The sequence below is a fragment of the Micromesistius poutassou genome (genome assembly GCF_964030765.1).
Source record: "Micromesistius poutassou genome assembly, chromosome: 9".
Classification (NCBI taxonomy): Eukaryota; Metazoa; Chordata; class Actinopteri; order Gadiformes; family Gadidae; genus Micromesistius; species Micromesistius poutassou.
Window position 1 is genome coordinate 4,702,152 of NC_140279.1, and position 19,646 is coordinate 4,721,797.

At 43.2% G+C, this 19,646-nt stretch overlaps 1 protein-coding gene across 1 annotated transcript in view; it reads right to left on the bottom strand.

The window, feature by feature from the left end:
- Positions 1-19,646, bottom strand: part of LOC311353497 (uncharacterized protein) — a 78,249-nt gene that overhangs the window by 21,029 nt on the left and 37,574 nt on the right. Inside the window, exons 8-11 of the mRNA XM_084473410.1 lie at positions 17,981-18,080; positions 14,342-14,400; positions 12,805-12,869; positions 1,342-1,491 (exon numbers count right to left, since the gene is read on the bottom strand). Coding sequence (XP_084329536.1) covers positions 1,342-1,491; positions 12,805-12,869; positions 14,342-14,400; positions 17,981-18,080 — 374 coding nt within the window. The remainder of the gene's footprint in view (positions 1-1,341; positions 1,492-12,804; positions 12,870-14,341; positions 14,401-17,980; positions 18,081-19,646) is intronic.

The window sequence follows — 19,646 nt, forward strand, 5'->3', positions numbered from 1 at the left end:
ACACACACACACACACACACATACACGCGCGCACGCGCACACACACACATGCACACACACACTCACACACACTTACGCCTGTGGGCTTATGCCTTGAACAAACAGTGCTAAATTATTGATGCTAAAATCTGCAGGCATGCATATCACTATGCTCCTTTCTGTACACTTGCACGTTTTGCCTGCATAGGTTGTAGATGCATCAGCATGCATGAGTGACTTTAATGCCAAAGGAGAAGCCAGACTTATGGTGACTTGCTTAACATTTAGCTAAGAAAAACCGCCACTGCGGTCGCTATTCTCTCGCCAGCTTTGTGAGAAGAGCCACTCAGTCATACAAAATGGTTTGAATTTCAAATAAGGAGGTCTAGGGAACCACCTATATCCTTATTATTCTATCATAATCTTTCATGATTATAACTCTTAGTATCTATTAAAATACTATCTGTAAACTATATAAAAATTATTATATATATATATATTTATCTACAAATATCAGTTATATATTAATGATATACTGTATATATATTTTATATATATACACATATATGTATGCATATATATTTACATATATATATTTTTCACATATCTTTAAAACATTTTTTTTCTTATTTAGATTCCTTGCAAAAGCAAAGATTATTCTAGTAACTGCTAGTTAAGTGGGCATACATGTGGACATAGGCAGTACAAATAAGATACCAGAAAAGTGAAAACAAGCCTGCAGCTGTTATTCAGCTGTTATCTGTTGTATGCAGATATACATATGTAAGAAAATCCTAAATATTGAGTAAAGTGTAGATGAAGTCACTGGCAAAGTCTGGAAGGAATGGAGGAAGGGAGAGAGAGAGTAAAGAGTGAGAGAGAAGAGGGAGGAAGAGAGAGAGTAAAGAGTGAGAGAGAGAAAGAGATACAGAGAGAGAAGGCAAGAGAGCGAGAGAGAGAGAGAGAGAGAGCGAGAGAGAGAGAGAGATACGGAGACAGAGACAGAGAGAGAGAGAGATACGGAGACAGAGACAGAGAGAGAGAGAGATACGGAGACAGAGACAGAGACAGAGAGAGAGGGGCTAGAAGAAAAAAGAGGTGGAGAAAACTAATTTAGTTTTCTGATAAGTTCAAACAGCAGACAAAGCAAGTAAAGCCCTAGGAGGACTACCAGTTTTTCTTCTTAGTTCTTACATCTTCCGTTCCCCTCTGTGTTTGTCCCTCTGGGGCTCCCCTACCAGCTCCAAAAGAAACAACAACAACAACAACGAAAACACACACACACACACACACACACACACACGCACACACAGGCACACAAACCAAGACACAAAAAAGAGAGTCAAACAGATATGAACTCACGCCTCGAGCGAAATGTAGGAATACTCCGGAGGTGGAGGTGAGAAGGGGGTGACTCCGCCCCGGCTGGCGTTGGTGCTCTGTGCCGCTCCGCCCGCCACTGTGCCCCGCGAGGAGGCGGTCTGGGGCACTATCTCCAGGATGGCCCAACACCTACGCCACAGAGAGACGAGGAAGCACACCCAGCGAGATGTAGGGAGAAGAACACACAGCGAGAAAAAAGTACAAAAATAAACTGCACTTTACTTTTTTCGCTAAAGTCCACGGAAGGGAGGCGCCCCGGTACAGGTCATGACCATGCCCGGGTGCGTTTTGTTTTTGTGGATAAAGGGAAAAACAAATGGAAGTGGGAACATAAAAACGTGTGTTTTTTACACCTCGGGTGAATGGAATTGAGAAAAAGTGTGAGTAGGGTTAAATGTCAACAGACACACACACACACACACACACACACACACACCTCTTGATGACCTGAATGTCACTTTGTGTCCCAATACTGCGATAGCACTCAGTATTTTGTCCATTAGGGTGTGAGTCATTCTGCCGTTGGTGACTTTGTGCTAGTGTGACTTTGTTCCAGTGTGTGTGAGTCAGGGTGAGTCAGTAGCCCCTTTCACAGCCTTTTCAAGGTGGGATTCCGCCCTCGCGTTGTGTATAAAACCTAGCAACCAAGCAACACAGAAAGGGGGCTCATTGTTGTGTGCGTGAAAAGAGTGAACCGCGACGCTTTGATGACGTGTCATGTGCGCGACCCACCACCTGGGTTTAGACATCGCCGAAGAATGAAGAGACTAGTCAGAGCCCAGCAGGATTCGCCTAAGAAGAACCAAACGTCCTGCTTTAAGGTCAGTGCACTTTTCTACATCCGAACCGCCCCCCGCTTCAATTTCGCTTTCTCCTCCGACGTATTTCCGATTCGCACAAACATGTGCCAAGCGCAAATCCACCATTGTAACATTGACCTCCACGCAACATGTCGTATAACACACACGGCTGCTTCGCTGGCGTTTGGAGAGTCGTATGATTGTGCATGGCTAGCAGAAGCACCTCGACGACTCAGCTCACCCGCCGTTGTTGTTCAGAAAGCGACATCGCCGCCCGAAACGCACGCCACACAACCACACCACGCTAAAAGCATGCAACGTGCTGGATCGTCCCTCCAGCAATATTGCGGGGATCGCTGCATGAATGGGGCTAGTGAGTGAGAGCGGAGTGCTAGAAAAAGTGCTAAAGTGTGTGTTTGTGTGAAGAGAGGTGTTGTGTAAGAGTTACTAATGACTCAGTGTGTGTGTGTCGAGGGGCCAGCGCGGGTACACCAGTGTGAAGTCGGTCGTCACGCACACTCCAGGGGAGGCTGGTCTACAGACCCAGAGGAGGTAGCTCCCCCTCTGCTTTTGAGAGGCAGGAGGGAGATCAAAACATAAAAAAGTAAAGTAACTGTTTACTGAAATAAAACCAAATCTCTGGCATATTTATACCAGTTTTTCTCTCTTCTTCGGAAGCAAACAATTATTGAAATTCTGATGAAAATGCGACAACAGCGACCCCTGCAGGGCAGGCAAGAAGGGAAAGGGCCGTCTTGTGTGAGGTGGTGGGGGGGGGGGGGGGGGGTAGAGGAGGACAGGCTCCTGCTGTCCTTCTCAGGGCGGGTCCTCTCGTATAGATTGAATGCACTTCATATTGCTTTCATGCTAATGTGTTATTGGCTGCTCCAAAGGAGGACGTCCTCCCTGACCAATCAACAACCAGAATACAATATTGACATTGGCTTTGGACTGATCATTTCCTGATTTCATCTTCGATTCTCTACCACTGCGTTGTATGAACTGGCAGAAAAAGCGATGGGTAGAATAATGCATACATGATATCGTTTTACAAATGATAGTCTTGTTTTAACATATGTTATAGTTTTTAACAAATTGCTTCGTAATTTAAAATCGAACGTGGAGTACACGAGACTTCCGTGTCGGGATAGACAATAACACTTTGAGATTTTTCGTGTCCATTACCGTCTTTACCGCCGCAGGCTGGCTAGATGCTGGGAAAGCTTATGATAATTCACCTCAGACCACAAAAGAACACATGTACTGCCAACCCCATTTCATTCTTTGCCGTACCCAACTAAACATGGACTTAAAAGGGGACTCCACCGAGCTCGGTCCAGCATCACGTGTGATCTGTCTCACATCATTTTGCAGTGCCCTGGGGCTACAAAATCTCCATGAACTTCATGAATTACTTCAGTTGAGCGCTGCAATCCCCTTCCTCTCCTCTACACCTGAGTCAGCCAAACCAGCAGGGCACTCTGGGTATCTTTTGTTCACACAATTTGTCCTCACATGACTGCATCTTGTTCTAATGCTACATGGCATCATGACTAGACGGTATGATCATATAAATGCTAATTTTGAATCAGCAAAGCAGTCTGCATTTGTCACTAGTCACGCAAAATGCAATTTTGCCAACACTCGACAGAGACTACACTCGACTCAATTGTAATTGTAATATGTGTGTGTGTGTGTGTGTGTGTTCTTAGAAGTCTTCCACAACATTGTGGGTTCATCAAGAAGGCTATAAAGGTAGGAATATCCAATCACAAATGGGAGGATCAGGGTGAATTAAGTATTCAGTTCAGTTCCTATTAGTCAAATGCACAACATAACAGGCAAGCAGTCATAGCTGGCAATGACATTTTTGTGTTCCAAGCTCTCCTTAACAATGAAAAAAAAGTAAAAATGAAAAGTATAAGAGTAAAAAGAGTAACAAAGAACAAATGAATTAAAATAGAATATATGTACGGTATATAACAATAAAAATAACTATAACAATAAAGTAAAGCATCTACAATAAAGTAAGGTGTCTTCCAGTCAATATCTAGTGCAGAGGCAGACAGTGTGCAGTAGTGCTGCAAAAGTATTGTGCGTGGGGGGCTGGATCTTAGGGTTAAGAGGTCAAGAGTCTTATGGTGCTCGGAAAGAAGCTGTTCTTGAGCCTGGTTGTTCGTGTCCTGACGCTCCGATACCGTCTGCCTGACGGTAGCAGAGTGAACAATTCCTGGCTAGGGTGGCTGTGGTCCCTGAGAATGGCCCGTGCTTTTCTCCTACATCTCCGAGGTTAGAGGTCCTGCATGGATGGCAGATCCGACCTGGTGATGTGCTGTGCCCTTTTCACCACCCTCTGCAGAGCTTTGCAGTCGCGGTCATTGCCGCTTTCATACCAGGCAGTGATGCAGCCAGTCAGGATACTCTCGTTGGTGCATCGGTAAAAGTTGCGGCGTATCCTGGAGTCCATACCGAACCTCTTCAGTCTACGGAGGAAAAAGAGCCGTTGTCTCGCTGCCTTTACGACAATCAGCCTCATTTTCAATGGTAGAAGTGAAGAACGGCAGAGTTTTATGGGTGCACTCGTCTACCTCCATCTGAGAGGCTCACAGGTATTGTCTTATATGTTGTTCAAGCTGAAGGCCCTGACACACCAACCAGATTATCGGTCGTCGGACAGTCTGGCGAGAAAAGGCAGTCGGATCGATTTGGTCATGGCCGATTCAACATGTGCAATCGGCTGAATAGAACACCATCGGCTTGAAAAGATGACAGACGGCTTTGACGACGGCCGATCGCACAGCACACACCGAACAGACTCAGATCATCGAGCTCGCCAGACTGTCCGACGACCAATAATCTGGTTTGTGTGTCAGGGCCTTTACAGGTTGTGACATAGTGTACACACAGCAAAATATGGAGATGCCGCCAGTCCTCCCCAATTGCTTAAGTTACCAGCCTCCATTGGCCCACACACAGCACACACAAAGAGCATGGGGTCTGCTATAGAGGTGGTCTCTTTATCAAAGGGACTCCTCAGCCCGCCAGTCAACATCCCCCCAACCACACACATTTGATTCATTTACTTGGAATGACCAATACTACAACACTGTAGCATCCAAATATTAATAGAGCCCATTATGTCTCACACCACAACACAAACACTGTGCAAGTATCCACAACCAAGTGAATCAGTAGAGATAAATATAGTTATAGTTATATCATGGGTAAAGATGACAGCGCCTTCTCAATAGATGCAGACTGCCTATGATTGCTGACACAGAGCAGTATTTGCCAAATACACACACACACACACACACACTACATTATAGATATAATTATATATATTGCGTAATTGTAAAAACAATTTTGATTGTAGTTTAATTAGGCTTTTTAATAAATTCAATATTATACAGAGAGAATCATTGATTTATTTGAATACTATATCAAAGGCATAAGAAGGAAATGTAACAAGCATAAACATAAAAAAAGGAATATAACTACATAGTAATCTCGTTTAGAGGAGCGAAAAAGCGGTATTCCCACTTAAAACCCCCACTGATTAGAACAAGCAGATCGAGGCCTCCTTTTGAGGTACGGATACGTCCTCCGGTGATTCATTAGTGAGATCTTTGTTGTGAGGGATGTTTATGTGTTTTTTCCCCGCTTACTTTATGCCACCTTTTCTCTCGCTCCTAAATTATTTCCACTGCATGCAACAGAATTGGGACCTTTTATCGGCAGGCGTAAAAAGCCGAGACGGCTCGCGGCGACACGCGTGCCCTGATTAGCCTGAAATATTGCTGTTTTTGCCAGAGTAAGCATACCTCCTGCTGATATATCAACAATCAACCCGCTGCGTGAGCTGTTCTTTACAATGTCGTACAACCATGAGTTGAATGCATGACGCACGTTTATGCTGCACATCATTCCTGAGTCATAAATAACAGCCCCCCCCTCCCCCCTCCAAAAAAAAGGCCAACAAAATGAAAATGGGCTTAGATGCACCATCAGGATGGGGTCTGTGGAAGTTTCCCCCCAAAGCCATGAAGGCCCTGAAAGGATCGAAAGGAAACGATGAGGATCTAACAATTGAAATAGATTTCTTTTTTATTACAGGTGAAAAGGAGCATCCCGTCTCTGTCAGTTTCCACTTTTATTCATCTGCTATCACATAATAATAATAACAGGCGTCACGCGTGCCAGTACTCCGAGATGAAAAAAACAAATTGCTTTTTTTTATATTTTCAGGACAATAATTTCCAAGGTACAATCATGAATCAAGGGTGCAGCAAGGGAATGGAGGTGCACGATTCCCGACAGCTATAAGTAGTAAGATACACAGGCCTGAAACATTGTTCTACACAAAGGACACAAAGAGTTAGAATATGGGCATTTATAAGCAAACAGGTGCAATTGGCACACACATTAATAGTCCTTCAACAGCATAGAACTTTAGTTTCCAGTTTGTGCATCGTCCACGCATTTCAAGTAGATCTTCACCTCAGAAAAACTCTCGCCTTCTGTACTTCTCATACAGAGTTGTATGTCTTCTGGCTTATGAGCGTGTGTGACAGCCACAGACAATCCTGTTCTTTATTGATTGGTCTTCCTCTATACATCACCCTCTGACTCAATCTCATATAATAAGCATACATGGCAATTAAAGATACTTCTGAGAAATTATAATTGATATCCTTAACATCGCAGTACATTGTAGCACATACATAATAGTATGTTGTATGTCCTGGCACTTAAAAATAGTACTTGGCATTGTGTAGTGTCTTATCTTAACTATCTTTGATTTATACGGGAATGGGTTAACCTAGCAATTGTAAGTGCCTGGCACTTCTTTGAATATCTTCACTGTACCGACAGCGATATATTTTTTCTTTCTTCTGATAAATGTACTCTGACAATTGTAAGTTTCTTTGGATAGAAGCGTCTGCTGAATGCACTAAATGTCATAAAATGTACATTCAGTTCAGTGTGCATTAAGCAGGCGATCCAAACCTTTGGCGCTGATATTCATATTGGTAACGGGAGATTGCTGGTTTATAAGCTGTGGATATTTGATAATACAATCTTTAATTTAAAATAACCTGTAAATTACCTTTGTATATCAACAATGATTTATAACAACTAACGATTCATAATCATAAGCAAACTACTACTTACTACTTCACTAGAATCTTCCTGATAATACAGGCAGAAGCTGATTGGGTTAAACCAATGTGCAAGGGACGCAGATGCACCCCAAAATGTAAGAAGCTGTGGTCACAAGAATTTTCGGACCGAAAAGTGGGGTCACGGGTCAAAAACTTTTGGAACCACGAGTATAAAGACAAATGTATACTCAAAGGTACGCTTTCAAGAGCGGCAAACACGTTTGTGAGTGTAGAGCAGCTGCAACAAAAAGCACATAAAAAAAAAACCACAAGAATGAATGAATAATGAGTCATTGTTGCTAGGAACCCGAGCTCTCTGAAGTACGGCTGCAAGGGAGGAGAAAACAAGAAGAATGTGAACTAGTCTCCCCCGCCCACGCGCTTCGGCTTTGCTCTATGGCCTGTCGGAGAGGGGCGACACTGGGTCCAGAATGCAGCTCTGGAGGAGATTTATCCATTCATTTGTCGTGGCTCTGCTTCAATGCACCCCACAACACGGCATTTCTATTTTATTCTCACTAGTCTCTCACTCTCCGCTGGATGGGCCCGGCAGAATTATGTCCCCTGCGATAATTATCCATCAAAATTATTGTCTGAAAAATGGAGGCGAGGGGGAAATTGCTTACGAGGATGTCAAGTTGTGCCGCGGGGGTGGAAGTGGGAAGTGGGAATGAACTGAGATAAATAGAAAACAAGTGCTCGGGAATAGAAAAAAGTCTTTGAAGGGGAGGTCCTGCGACGTGACTGTATCCTGCATGCGCTCGGATTATTAAAAGTGAATTCATAATGAGCGATGTCAGACGAAATCAATGTTTCTGATTGGCTATCGTTTGTCATGTTCTGCAGTTGATTAGCATCAGTGTCACATCAATCAGTGGATGCATGCATCAGCAGGCTGGTTTCAAGGCCTCAACATCCAATTATATTCTATCAAGACGTTAGAGTGGTCCAGAGATTATGTGTTGCTCTCCACCCACTCACCGCTATGTTTTGCTGTCGTTAACCCCTGCTCATTGCCTTCGGTCCACATCATCATCGGCCTACTGTTGATGTGTTTAAAGCGCCTGCATTTTGTCTGATGGATGTGATGAGCTCATGCTGACTGTTTACCATGCCCCCTATTAGGAACATAGCATCTCTGAACCCGTCATTGGGTTAGAGGTGTACTGAACATAGTTTGTTGGTAGATAGTGGATGGTTCTTCCCTGATGGAACAGCTGCAATGCTTACATCTTAACTGAATATATACACCATGAGCTATTCTTTCAGTGCTGAAAGTTTTAAAACAAAACAATAAAATGGAAATGCTACTTTTAAAACACATTCACACAAGCTCTTTAACACAGTAAGGTGGGAGAAGGTAACACGTGTTTAACAAGTAACTATAATATCTTCATCCTGGCAACAAGACCTTAGTACGCCATAAATAAAAAAATACATCATTTATGTGGAGAAGCTGTTGACGAGTGTGGGTATGTGCGTTGATATCTGTTTGGTTTTTCAGTACAAGGTTCTGTACATGCACTTTCCTCCACGGCTTCATTTTCCAAGGACACTTATGTTTGTATGTGGGTGTTTATGAGCTAGCTCGCATGTGCCCATGGTCACGTGCACATGATTGATTTCTAAGAATACAACCGCTTCATGAAAGGGCAATCATATATAACAAATGTAAGGGAATTTCTGTTCATGCATGGCCATCATGGTCATCATGGTCATTGTGGTCATCATGATCATTCTGGTCATTGTGGTCATCATGCGACCACCAGATTATGACAAATAGTCTCTACAAGCTATGGCAAGTGATCAGAACTCTGAAACAGTGCATAATCTAACTGGGGTGTTTGGTGTTTTCACTGTTTCGATTTAGTTTGTTTGTAAGTTTACTTTGTGTTTAGAGATGGATTACGAATCGCTGCTTTTAAAAATCCAACTCTACAGAATAAAACACAACAAAGCTAAAAGGGAAAAATGCACCCAGTGCCAGGCACAGTTCTAATGTGTTACGGATTGATTGTGTCGGATGGAAAACGCTTAGTGTCAAACACAACACAGTGGTTGATATTGAGCAGTGGAATGATGTTACATGAAATCCTAGAAAAACATTATTTATAACATAAAATGACAGCCGCAACGGCACCCACTGCCGTGTTCCTACAGAAAGACATAACAGGGTGAACGATATCGTACTGTCCCAGTGTGAAACGTTCTTGATGGATGTATTGCGACTGCCAACTCATTCTGAGTGTCAATAGGCAGCTTTCCTTGCATTAAGGTCATCACAGCTGTTTTTGCCCCCTGCCTCAAAGAGTAAAAATTACTTGACAGGCCGAGTGAAGGAGCACATTGTTAAAGGTGGTGCTCGAAAGAGCTGTCTGCAGGTAGTAAACTGTGATACATGCCATCTTGCAGTGTTTCATTTCTTAAAGCTGCAGCAGGAGCAACGCACTCTTCCCAGACTTAGGTAGACGGGGGCTATCATAGAGGGGGGATATCCATGCCCCCACTGGACCTCGTCTTGTTTGTTGTTGTTTTTTACATGCCGATGCTAGGTTTGAAAGTTTCCATCTATGTCTATCTATTTTCTGGTGACCACTTTAGTACACATCCTAGCGTGTCCCATCGAAAATGTAGGCTGAACTAGAATTAAACTGTACCTACACCCACCTTATGTGTGCACGATCAATAACACATTATTCCTCGTTTATGAATAGATCACTCCGATTCTATGGACATTGTTGTGTTTTCTGTGGAGTTATGTCATTAGTGTAGTTTTGTTATTTCTTATTTACATGTTTCAATCAAATGTTTACGTTAAACCAGAGCTAAAATGCTGCAAGTAACACTTATTGAGGAAACGTTTGAGGTTCAGCAGCCCAATAGTGTAGTCCCTCTTTAAGAGAGGGGTGCGCTGTGGGTCCACGTGACCGGTGTTTACCCCATGAAAAGGAAGCGCAAGATTAGTTTATTTTGTACTAAGTTTCAACCCGGTATGCAGCCATAATGTTTATTATGCTATTATTAGTTGATTCATATTTTGATATTTGTCATGAGATATGGGTTGATATGTTATTTATTATTGTTGCTTATTGTCATTGGGCTATTGTGGTGAGTGAAATGTGATGTTTGTGTTATGCATGAGAAGTGAAACATTGCATTCCTCACTTTTCAGGTTTATTACCTGCTTCCCTTTTCAAGAGAAATAAACAAACAAAAGTGGAATACTGAGTAATATCCTTTGTACACCGGGTTGCCCTTTCCGTGGGGAGAAAACAGAACAATGTACTTTCAGGAAGAAGTGTAATAATTTTAACACAATTAAGTGTAGGGAAGGATATTAGTGTGGCATGCAACCTGAGCACGCATTCATTAAAATGTAACGCCACGTAAAAACGTGACGTGTCCCCCCCTGTGTCTACTGGTCATCCATACAGACTCCCATCTGGGGCCCACAAGGTGCACCCCAGATGCTCTGGGACCTTCCTACTACCAGGGGCCAATTGGGCAACCCACAAGCTAGTAGTGATGTCTCAGCCTTGACCCAGAGTTCTTAAAAACTTTTTTTTGGAACTTTTCTTTTTATTATCGAGTGAGTTAGACGCAGGAAGGTATGGGAGAGAGAGGGGAGAATGTGCAGCAAAGGACCACGGGCAGGAATCTAACCCGGGTCGCTGCGGTAATCACTGAGCCTTAATGGTATGCGCTCTAACCGCCTGACCCCGTGTTTTAGCAGTGGGTAAATGAGTGTTGTTTTTTTCGTGGTGACTTTGATGCAGTGACGTTATGCTGGTGATGACGGGCACGCCCGGATCGGATTCCCGCCGTGCTCACCCTAATGGGAAAGAGGACGTAACAGATCCTTGTCAGTTGTGATGAGTGTTGCTGATCTTGTTTGTAGCGCTATGCAACCAATCAGAGGTGGGAGATGACTATCTGTAACAATATATTATCCGTACGACGACAGCTCTCGCTCTCTCTCTCGCTCTCTTTCTCTGACCTTCTGTCACTCACTACTTCTCAGCTGATTACATAGGCTGCTTTCATTATGTGTGTGTTTGTTTGCGTTTGCAGAACAAGGCTAATGTATTGTTTGTTTTATGCTGTTTGCAGCTATGCAGGCACTTTATGCTAAACTCACAGTACTTTATTTTAAGTGGAGATACCGGAGACTTGGCTACTGAAATCTATCAGAAGACAAACATGGACACTTACTATTATGCACGCTCGCAGATACACACATGTGAGGAAATGCATACAAAATCAATGGCTAACTCACTGCTGCTACCAGTGCTTGCGCTGTATGAAATATTATGGTTGAACTCACATATGGGGAGAAATCTAAATCAAGCAACATTTTCCTTCTTTTGCTTTTATTCCATGATATATAACCCATAGAGGGCTGGCTGCTGTGGATGGTCTTGGTTCAAATTATGCATGTACCACTTTTTAAGCAATATCTCTTGGTACGGGTGCTCCAGTATACCTAAAGTCAATATCCTGGGCAACACGCCAAAAGTAGGTACTGAATGCCAAAACAGGATCAGAGTTGCTTTACGCTTGTTCATACAGACACATTCACCACTCCATGGTCGAGCCCCTTAACTTTTTATGCAAAGTGCAACCAGATTGAGGCGTCTAACTTTCCAAATCCGTGAATCTGGGCTCTCTTCCACCACCATTTGTTTCTTCAGATCCTATGGGACCCCAGCCTCATCATCACGCACTGGGCCCTCCACCCCACCACAATAAATGACTGACATGCACAGAATGCCCGGCGCATTGCAGCCAAGTCAGAGTGCTTGTGGAGAGCGGGAGCCGCCTTCATGATCGATCGCACTGTTTTCAGAGGATTTCAAGCTAACGCGAAGAAAACATCCCAGCAGTCTCATCACAAAAAGACATTAGGGCAGCGTTATGCCACACTGGCACTTGGCTACCCTTTCATTCTCCTCCTCCAGCCACTCCATTTGTTCAGGTCTAAAGTGGAGGTCTGGTATGTCCTCTGCAGTTGTCTGTTCTCAGCGTCTGAGCCTCGTGCTCAGCGTGATCTTATGGGAGTTCACACTACGGCAGCAGTCCTCCCAAACTGCTGTGCTTTCGACGGCACGGCACACCTTTTCTCTCGAATCACATGTGTGTAATACTGAGCCGTAGTTTGAGGTTGAACTCTGTTATGAATTTGGATTCCGCCTTGGCAAGGAGGAAATACAAAATAAATGAATTACTCTATATTTATACTACTATAATTTTAGTGGATGATCTGTATTTGTATATTGGTGTAGATTTCAGTCTGGACTTTTCTCAAGAGGGTTAGGGTTAGGTTATATCCCAAGGACATGCCGCCGTGCTTGCATTCATCCATCATAGCCCTTCAAATTCAGATTGTTCAAAGTGGTATTCATAATGTCACAATGGCGTATTTTGAAACAAAGTGAAATACAAAATGTTCTACTCCTCTCCGATGACATTTTGCTTACCAGAGAATGTTGAGCACAGCGCATGTGGTGAGTCCCACTAGTACAGCTCTCCTGAACCACAGGATCTGGAGAGAGAGAGAGGGAGAGGGAGAGAGAGAGTAGGAGGATTTAGTAATCTAGTAACTGTAATGGCTGGTTCAGACTACACGATTCTCAGATATTCCTCCACGATTTAACATGTCACACTGCGATCACAGCGCCAGGAAATCGGGCTTCATCTCGTCGGCAGACTGGCCACACTACAAGATTCGAGGGTGCGATGCTCTAGATAATCTTTACTTTGTATCGTTCACAACACACGCAGCAACAACGCAGCAACAGTGTCAATAACAGTGCATCCCGAGTTCCTATACTACGGTCTAGGCATTATGATGGCGGTCAGGGTTAGGGTTAGGGTGTAGTGCAGTGAAGTCTAGAGAGATGCGCGGATGAGCTGTAATGTCATCCGCACCCACTGCTTAATATCAATAATCCACCCGCAACAATGTTTTTGTCAACAATTGATACCCGCTCCCACCCGATCATCATTCATTTAGGGTGATCAGACGTCCCGATTTTTATTTACGTGTACAGCGTCCCAAAAACGCACGCTAAAATGTTCAACCACTATGAAATGTCCCCTGTTGTCAGCGATTACACAACCAACGTGGTCTTATTATAGCCTGACCATTAACTAAAAGCCACATGGAAAGAATAAAGCATCCAGTGTCTGATTTTAACAATATGTGAGGGCATAGGCAGCAGCTGGAATGCTGATGGTAACCAGCGGACGAGTGGAACCGCGACCCGCCCGTAATTCATCCAAGTAGATATTACTTACTTACTTTTCTTCCACGCAATCCACCCAACCTGCGGATTATCCGCGGTGTCCGCCCGGGTATGACCGCCAACCGCGCATCTCTACTAGTCCTTACTTTAGTTATTTCTTTACTAGTTAGTAAACACTGCGCGTGAGCTCCAGCTGTTCATGCGATTCCCTCTCGCAACTGGCGGCGGGGTCCCCTCCATGTCAACAATGAATACGTCATTGCGATTCCCCCATCATGCATACCAGCATGCCAAACTTTTCGTTGTGGGGTTTTCGAACGTCGCAAACGAAAAAATTGCAGATCGCAAGCATGTCACATTACAAGACCTTGTCTCGTCGCCGACTTTTCAAAATTGTGTACGACTCACAAATTTGTCTGCGACGAACGAATCGGGGCAAAATCTGGCTTAAATTGTGTAGTCTGAACCAGCCATAACAAAACGAGAAAAAACATACCAAAAAATAATGCCCATTAACTATTAACCATGATCTTCACAGGTACAGTAGGAAGAACATTCGTTGTTTGGATACCATGAAAGGTCAAAAGGTCATAAAAGGTTAGTTTAAATACTGTCAACAGTGTGCTAAAACTAGTGTACTAGTGTTTGAACTCCATTTTCTACTGCTTGGGGGGGGGGGGGGGCTTCATCAGAGCCTCCGTTGTCACAAAGCTGATGTACAATGTGACATGGTGTTATGCAATAGGGAGCCTGGATGTGTTGGCCATACCTGGTTCTTGTTGTGGGAGATCTGTGAGAAGAGCATAGGCATCACGTTCACTATCCCCCCTGCGGAGACAGCAACAGAGCAGCAGGTGAGCAATGTTTTATCATGGTTGCCTTCATTATAATGTTTTTTTTCTTTGATTATCAACTCTGCTGTGAATACGACATATAGATTTGTATTTGCTTTCTTTAAATGTTTATATATCAGTGTTTCACACACAGGCCAATGTGTGGCGCTGCGCCACAGATTGAACAACGAGCGCCACAAATTGATTCCGCTTTTCTTATTTATTTTTACTTGAATGCGATTTTTAAATGTAACCCCGCAAGCCCGTAATCGCCCCCCCCCCTGGTCTGTGGGAAACACTGTATATATATAAAAACACTTTCACGATTTTAGTTTCAAAAGCAAATGATAATATAAAAGTCATCATAACATAGGCTGCCGCCTGCTGACTGGGGCACACAAACACAAACAGAGCGCCCTCCTCTCTTTGGTCATCTGCAGCGGTTTGTGTGCGTGCTAAGGGGCCCTCAGAGTGCCTGAGGGGAGGTTTAGTGCACGGCAAACACACTGAGCTGCATCGCCCCCGGGCCCTGACCGCACTCCTCTAGCTCCGAACTCCGAAGATTACATCTCTGGGTTATGTGATTCCTACAGGTAACAATACAATACGATTCATTGTATATCAGTATCAAGCACTTTTTCGTCGCATCTCTTCTTTATAAAAGACGTTGTGATTAAAGACGCAGTGTGTCTCTCCATAGTAAGACGTGGGTTGTGATCCAAGCTTGTGTCCGGCACTAGCACAAGACAACACACGTCAGAGAGGAGACAGGCAAAGGGGACAGGCAGAAGTAATAAGTGAACACTGTATTTTTCTCACTGCTATATTGTTAACTCTCAAGGTGTTTCATCCAATGTCTCACACACACACACACACACACACACACACACACACACATACAATTAGGCCTGTCACGATAACAAATTTTGCTGGGCAATAAATTGTCCCAGAAATTATTGCGATAAGCGATAATATTGCAGTTTTCAGACCATTTTCAACTAATATAATGATAATGGCATAATAATGCAAGTACAACCTTTCAAAGATCAATAAACTGTTATTTCTAAAGAATATTTAACACTGGAACTGGCAGACATTTTAAATATCCAAAATAAATAAACAAAACAACCAAAAACAATAAATAAAATTGAAATAAAACTACATGAAGCGAACTACAACTGTCAGTGAGTGTGCACCATTTGAACTGTCCTGTTTGTACTTTGTTTGTCGACTAAACGCCCCAGTGATTGTGGACTGAAGACGGAGAGTCCCATGATCTGTTTTTTTTCGCAGCTGGGAAAACTGCATCGGATGATTATGCTTTAGGTGCAGATGCATGTTTGTTGTATTGGCGCGTTTAGTTTCTACCGTTTTACAACAAATGCGATATACCGGCTCGCACAGGTTAAGTGCTCCCACACGGCAGCTGTCGCGTTCGGCTTTGAAACCAATTCCATCTTTGTTTTTCATTCCTCCAAATCCCAACTAGCGTTTTCTCTGGCTTGCTACTCCTCACGGGGCTATCATGCTGCACTCTGGCAGAGAATGTCTAGGAAAACGCGCGGAAGACGGGCGTATAGACGGGCTCTGACTCTGTGTAACGCCAGGGCTCCGCCTCCCCACACAGAGACCATGCGGCTGACCAGTGACTGACACGACTCGAGGGTTAACTCCTCATTACGCCAAGGAAGCGAGAGAGGTCTGTCGGGGCCGATGCTCCGGAGTGAAAACTCTTGTCATCCATTCTCTTTGATAGAGAGAGACACGAGAAAAAATTAATAATAATAAAAAAAGCTTATTTATCGCGGACGGCAAAATTATATTATATTTTAATTTATCGTGCGATTAATTGATTTATTGCTTATCGCGACAGGCCTACATACAACTACACACACTTGATAGCAGACTCAATTAGTACCTTGTGTGGAGGTGGAAAACCTCAACTCTGGCACGCGCACACACGCACACACACACATCCGTACACACACACACAGAAAGGAAAAATAATGAGTGGAGGTCCACACAGGAGTCTGTGGCACCCCGCATGTGTTTTATCTCCTGTCTTCGCCATTTGTTGATATGTCCATTGGGGCCGCAACGTGACATTTCCTTGCTTCCCATTTCATCTTCCCCAGGGAGGAGGATGAGTGTGGGGAACAAGGCATGGGGGAGGAAGGTTGTTTAAAAAAGGCCAGAGTTTACTGGATAAACTACATTTCAGGCTTTGTTGGCTGCACTGGACAATATGGGTAAGTATGTTTTAAAAAGCCTTTGGCTAGATGTATATATATATATATATATATATATTTTAAAAAAAGGGTTGACAGATAAGGATATTCTTTAAAAGATAACTCACATTACCGGTTTAATAATCAAAGCACATTGTTTTATATTTGGTCTTCAATAATAATGTATGCTTTTTGATCTTTAGACCTACTGCCTAATTGTTCCGTCCTCGGTATGTCTATCGTTTACCTTGACGGCCAGCTAAACTCTCTCCCAAACACCAGGACTCTGTAGGTTATTTCTCACTTCCACAGGTTTATTGGATGCAAGGGAAAAGGTGAAACTGCAAAGAATAATGGATATCATGAATAAAGCTTGAATAAAACTAATTTCCAATCCACTATAACATGTTGCATTTCGTTTTGTATTTGTCTCAAATGTAAATAAACAATCATATTTACATGTAAACAACGTTCATTTTGGTCATTGTAAGATGTCAACAGATTAAATTGGATTGCACTAGATTCACTAGACTATTCACTATAGACTTGAACGCAATGCCGAACCAGGTAGAAACGTGAGTGAATGATTTTCCTAAGGGTCACGCGATAGGCCAATTCGAATCATGTGATCTCAAAGTGACCACGTCCTAAATAGGAACACATAGGAAATGCATATTGCTGGAACACATTAGAATTCAAAAATGCTGACTAAATGTAAAGCATATCTTTTTAAACATTAAACATCAAGCTTCAAAAGCTTTTAAGACATTTTCTTGCTCATAACAAAACACTAATTAATATAATACTATACTATCTAGAGCCAATACAGCACATTTTATAAATATACTATCATGTATTATAGCTGTGTCTTCACTTAAATAAATTCACTTAAATTTGAACGCATGTGTTGTAAATGGCATGAACTAACTACCCAATTATTTGCAGCTGCAGTGTGGAAACCCTCTCACACAATACAAGTCCAGAAATCATTCCAAACAAACATTTGCACTTTGCACATAATTATATCAATCTACATTAGGAACATCTTACATTGAACTTGGTGCTGATATTTGTCAAGTCATATACCTTTGTTTAAACGTGGATCCCGTTTTGCTAAATATCTTCCTGTCTGGCAACACACGTTGGCTCACTCCACTCCATGTTGTAAATATCGGCTCATACCCGTGCACACGCACAACACATTGTCTCCTCGAAACGAATGAATTGAAGCATCAAATCAGACGGAGAAGAGAAAGAGAAAGAGGGAGCGCATGCTGAGAACAACCAAGGTGAGAGAGGTGAAGGAGGGCAGAGGAGTGGAGCACGGAGGGGGCAACGGCAGCTCACCCAGAGCCACGGTGCCCATGAGGAAAGGCTTCCCCATCTGGCTGAAGTCAGTGCTGCTCTGGAGCCCGACCTCCGACCCCACCGCAAATGTCACGGCAACCTGAAACAGGGAAACAAACGCACAAACGTATGTACACACATATATGCATGCACGCAAATGCACACACACACACACAGACACACACATAGAATAAGTTACGCCTTATCTATACAATGCCACGGTCAATCTGATTTTACTTATTCATTTATAACCTGTAGAAATACATTATTTGAGTGTTGCATGAGATTCGACCCGATCACTTCGTATGGTCATTTTACATGCGTGAGATAGTTACTAGAGGAAGTGGTATAGGGGATCAGCAATAATGGGATCGGAAAGCGCAGAAGACTTAGTAGTTTAATGGAGCAAATTGGAAGCCTGAATAAATAATAAATATGAGAAAAACCTGGAAGCATATAAGGACATCTCTTAAAACACCCAGGTCTCTATTAAAGACCTGAGAAGCTCATGGTCTTGAAAGGGACCCAGCATTGAATGTCGGAACTGGAAAATGAATAATAATATGTGGCACAATTGTGCAATAGAGCCCCCACCACAGACGTCTAATGTAGTGTAAGGTTTGCCATAGTCATCGCCATGAAAAGAGATTTTATTTATGGCGCACAGGATGTGCTCAAGCCCCACTAATAAGACACGGAACGAGAAGGGAGCAAAGCGGGAGAACACACACACACACACACACACACACACACAAGCACAAATGTGCACACGTACACATGCAAGCACACACACATAGCCTTAGCGGGTGAATATCAACAAGACCCAATCCTGTCAGCAACAGAGACACAAAGAGAAAATCCCAAAGTGAAAGAAAACAAGCTGGATAAAAAAGAAAAAAAAACACAAACAAACAGCAAAACATGGGATGGGCACTGTCAGCTCTGTGAGAGACTTAAGACAGATAATTGACTCACACTCCTTCTGGACAAGCAGGGGTTGTATTGGACGTCAGACAAGGAATGCCTCTTTAGAGAGCTTAATGTCAGCCTTGTTTTCAGCAACAAATGGCAGGGTGGCTGCTATGGACCAAGGGCAGAATATAAATGGCATACTTTCCTAGCCCCAATGAAAATACACAAACACACACACACACACACACACACACACACACACACACGTGCACACACACACACACACACACACACACACACACACACACTCACACACACACAAGCACACTCGCGCACACACACACACACACACACACACACACACACACACGTACAAACACACACACACACACAAGGAGGGAAGAAAGAAGTAGCCGTAATGAGAGTACTGAGCGATGCTATGACCTGGCTAATAGTGTGTGCTACAAAAAAAACATTTGTGTTGGAAAAGGCAGCCAGCCACCGCTTTCAAATATAGCTTGACACAAATATGATGCCCTATAACGGCGAGGCATTTTGCTTCTCTCGTCAAGCAGTCCAGCAAAATGTACACGGAAGAACAATTACAATGGAGCTGCGACGCAAGCAGTGTTAAACCACACAGTGTGCAGTTTTTCTTCTAATTTCCCGACAAGCTAATTAACTAAACAAGCAAAGCAGCAGACCAAGAACCAAACAATAAGCAGCGTATAATGGGGGCCACCGATTTGGGTTT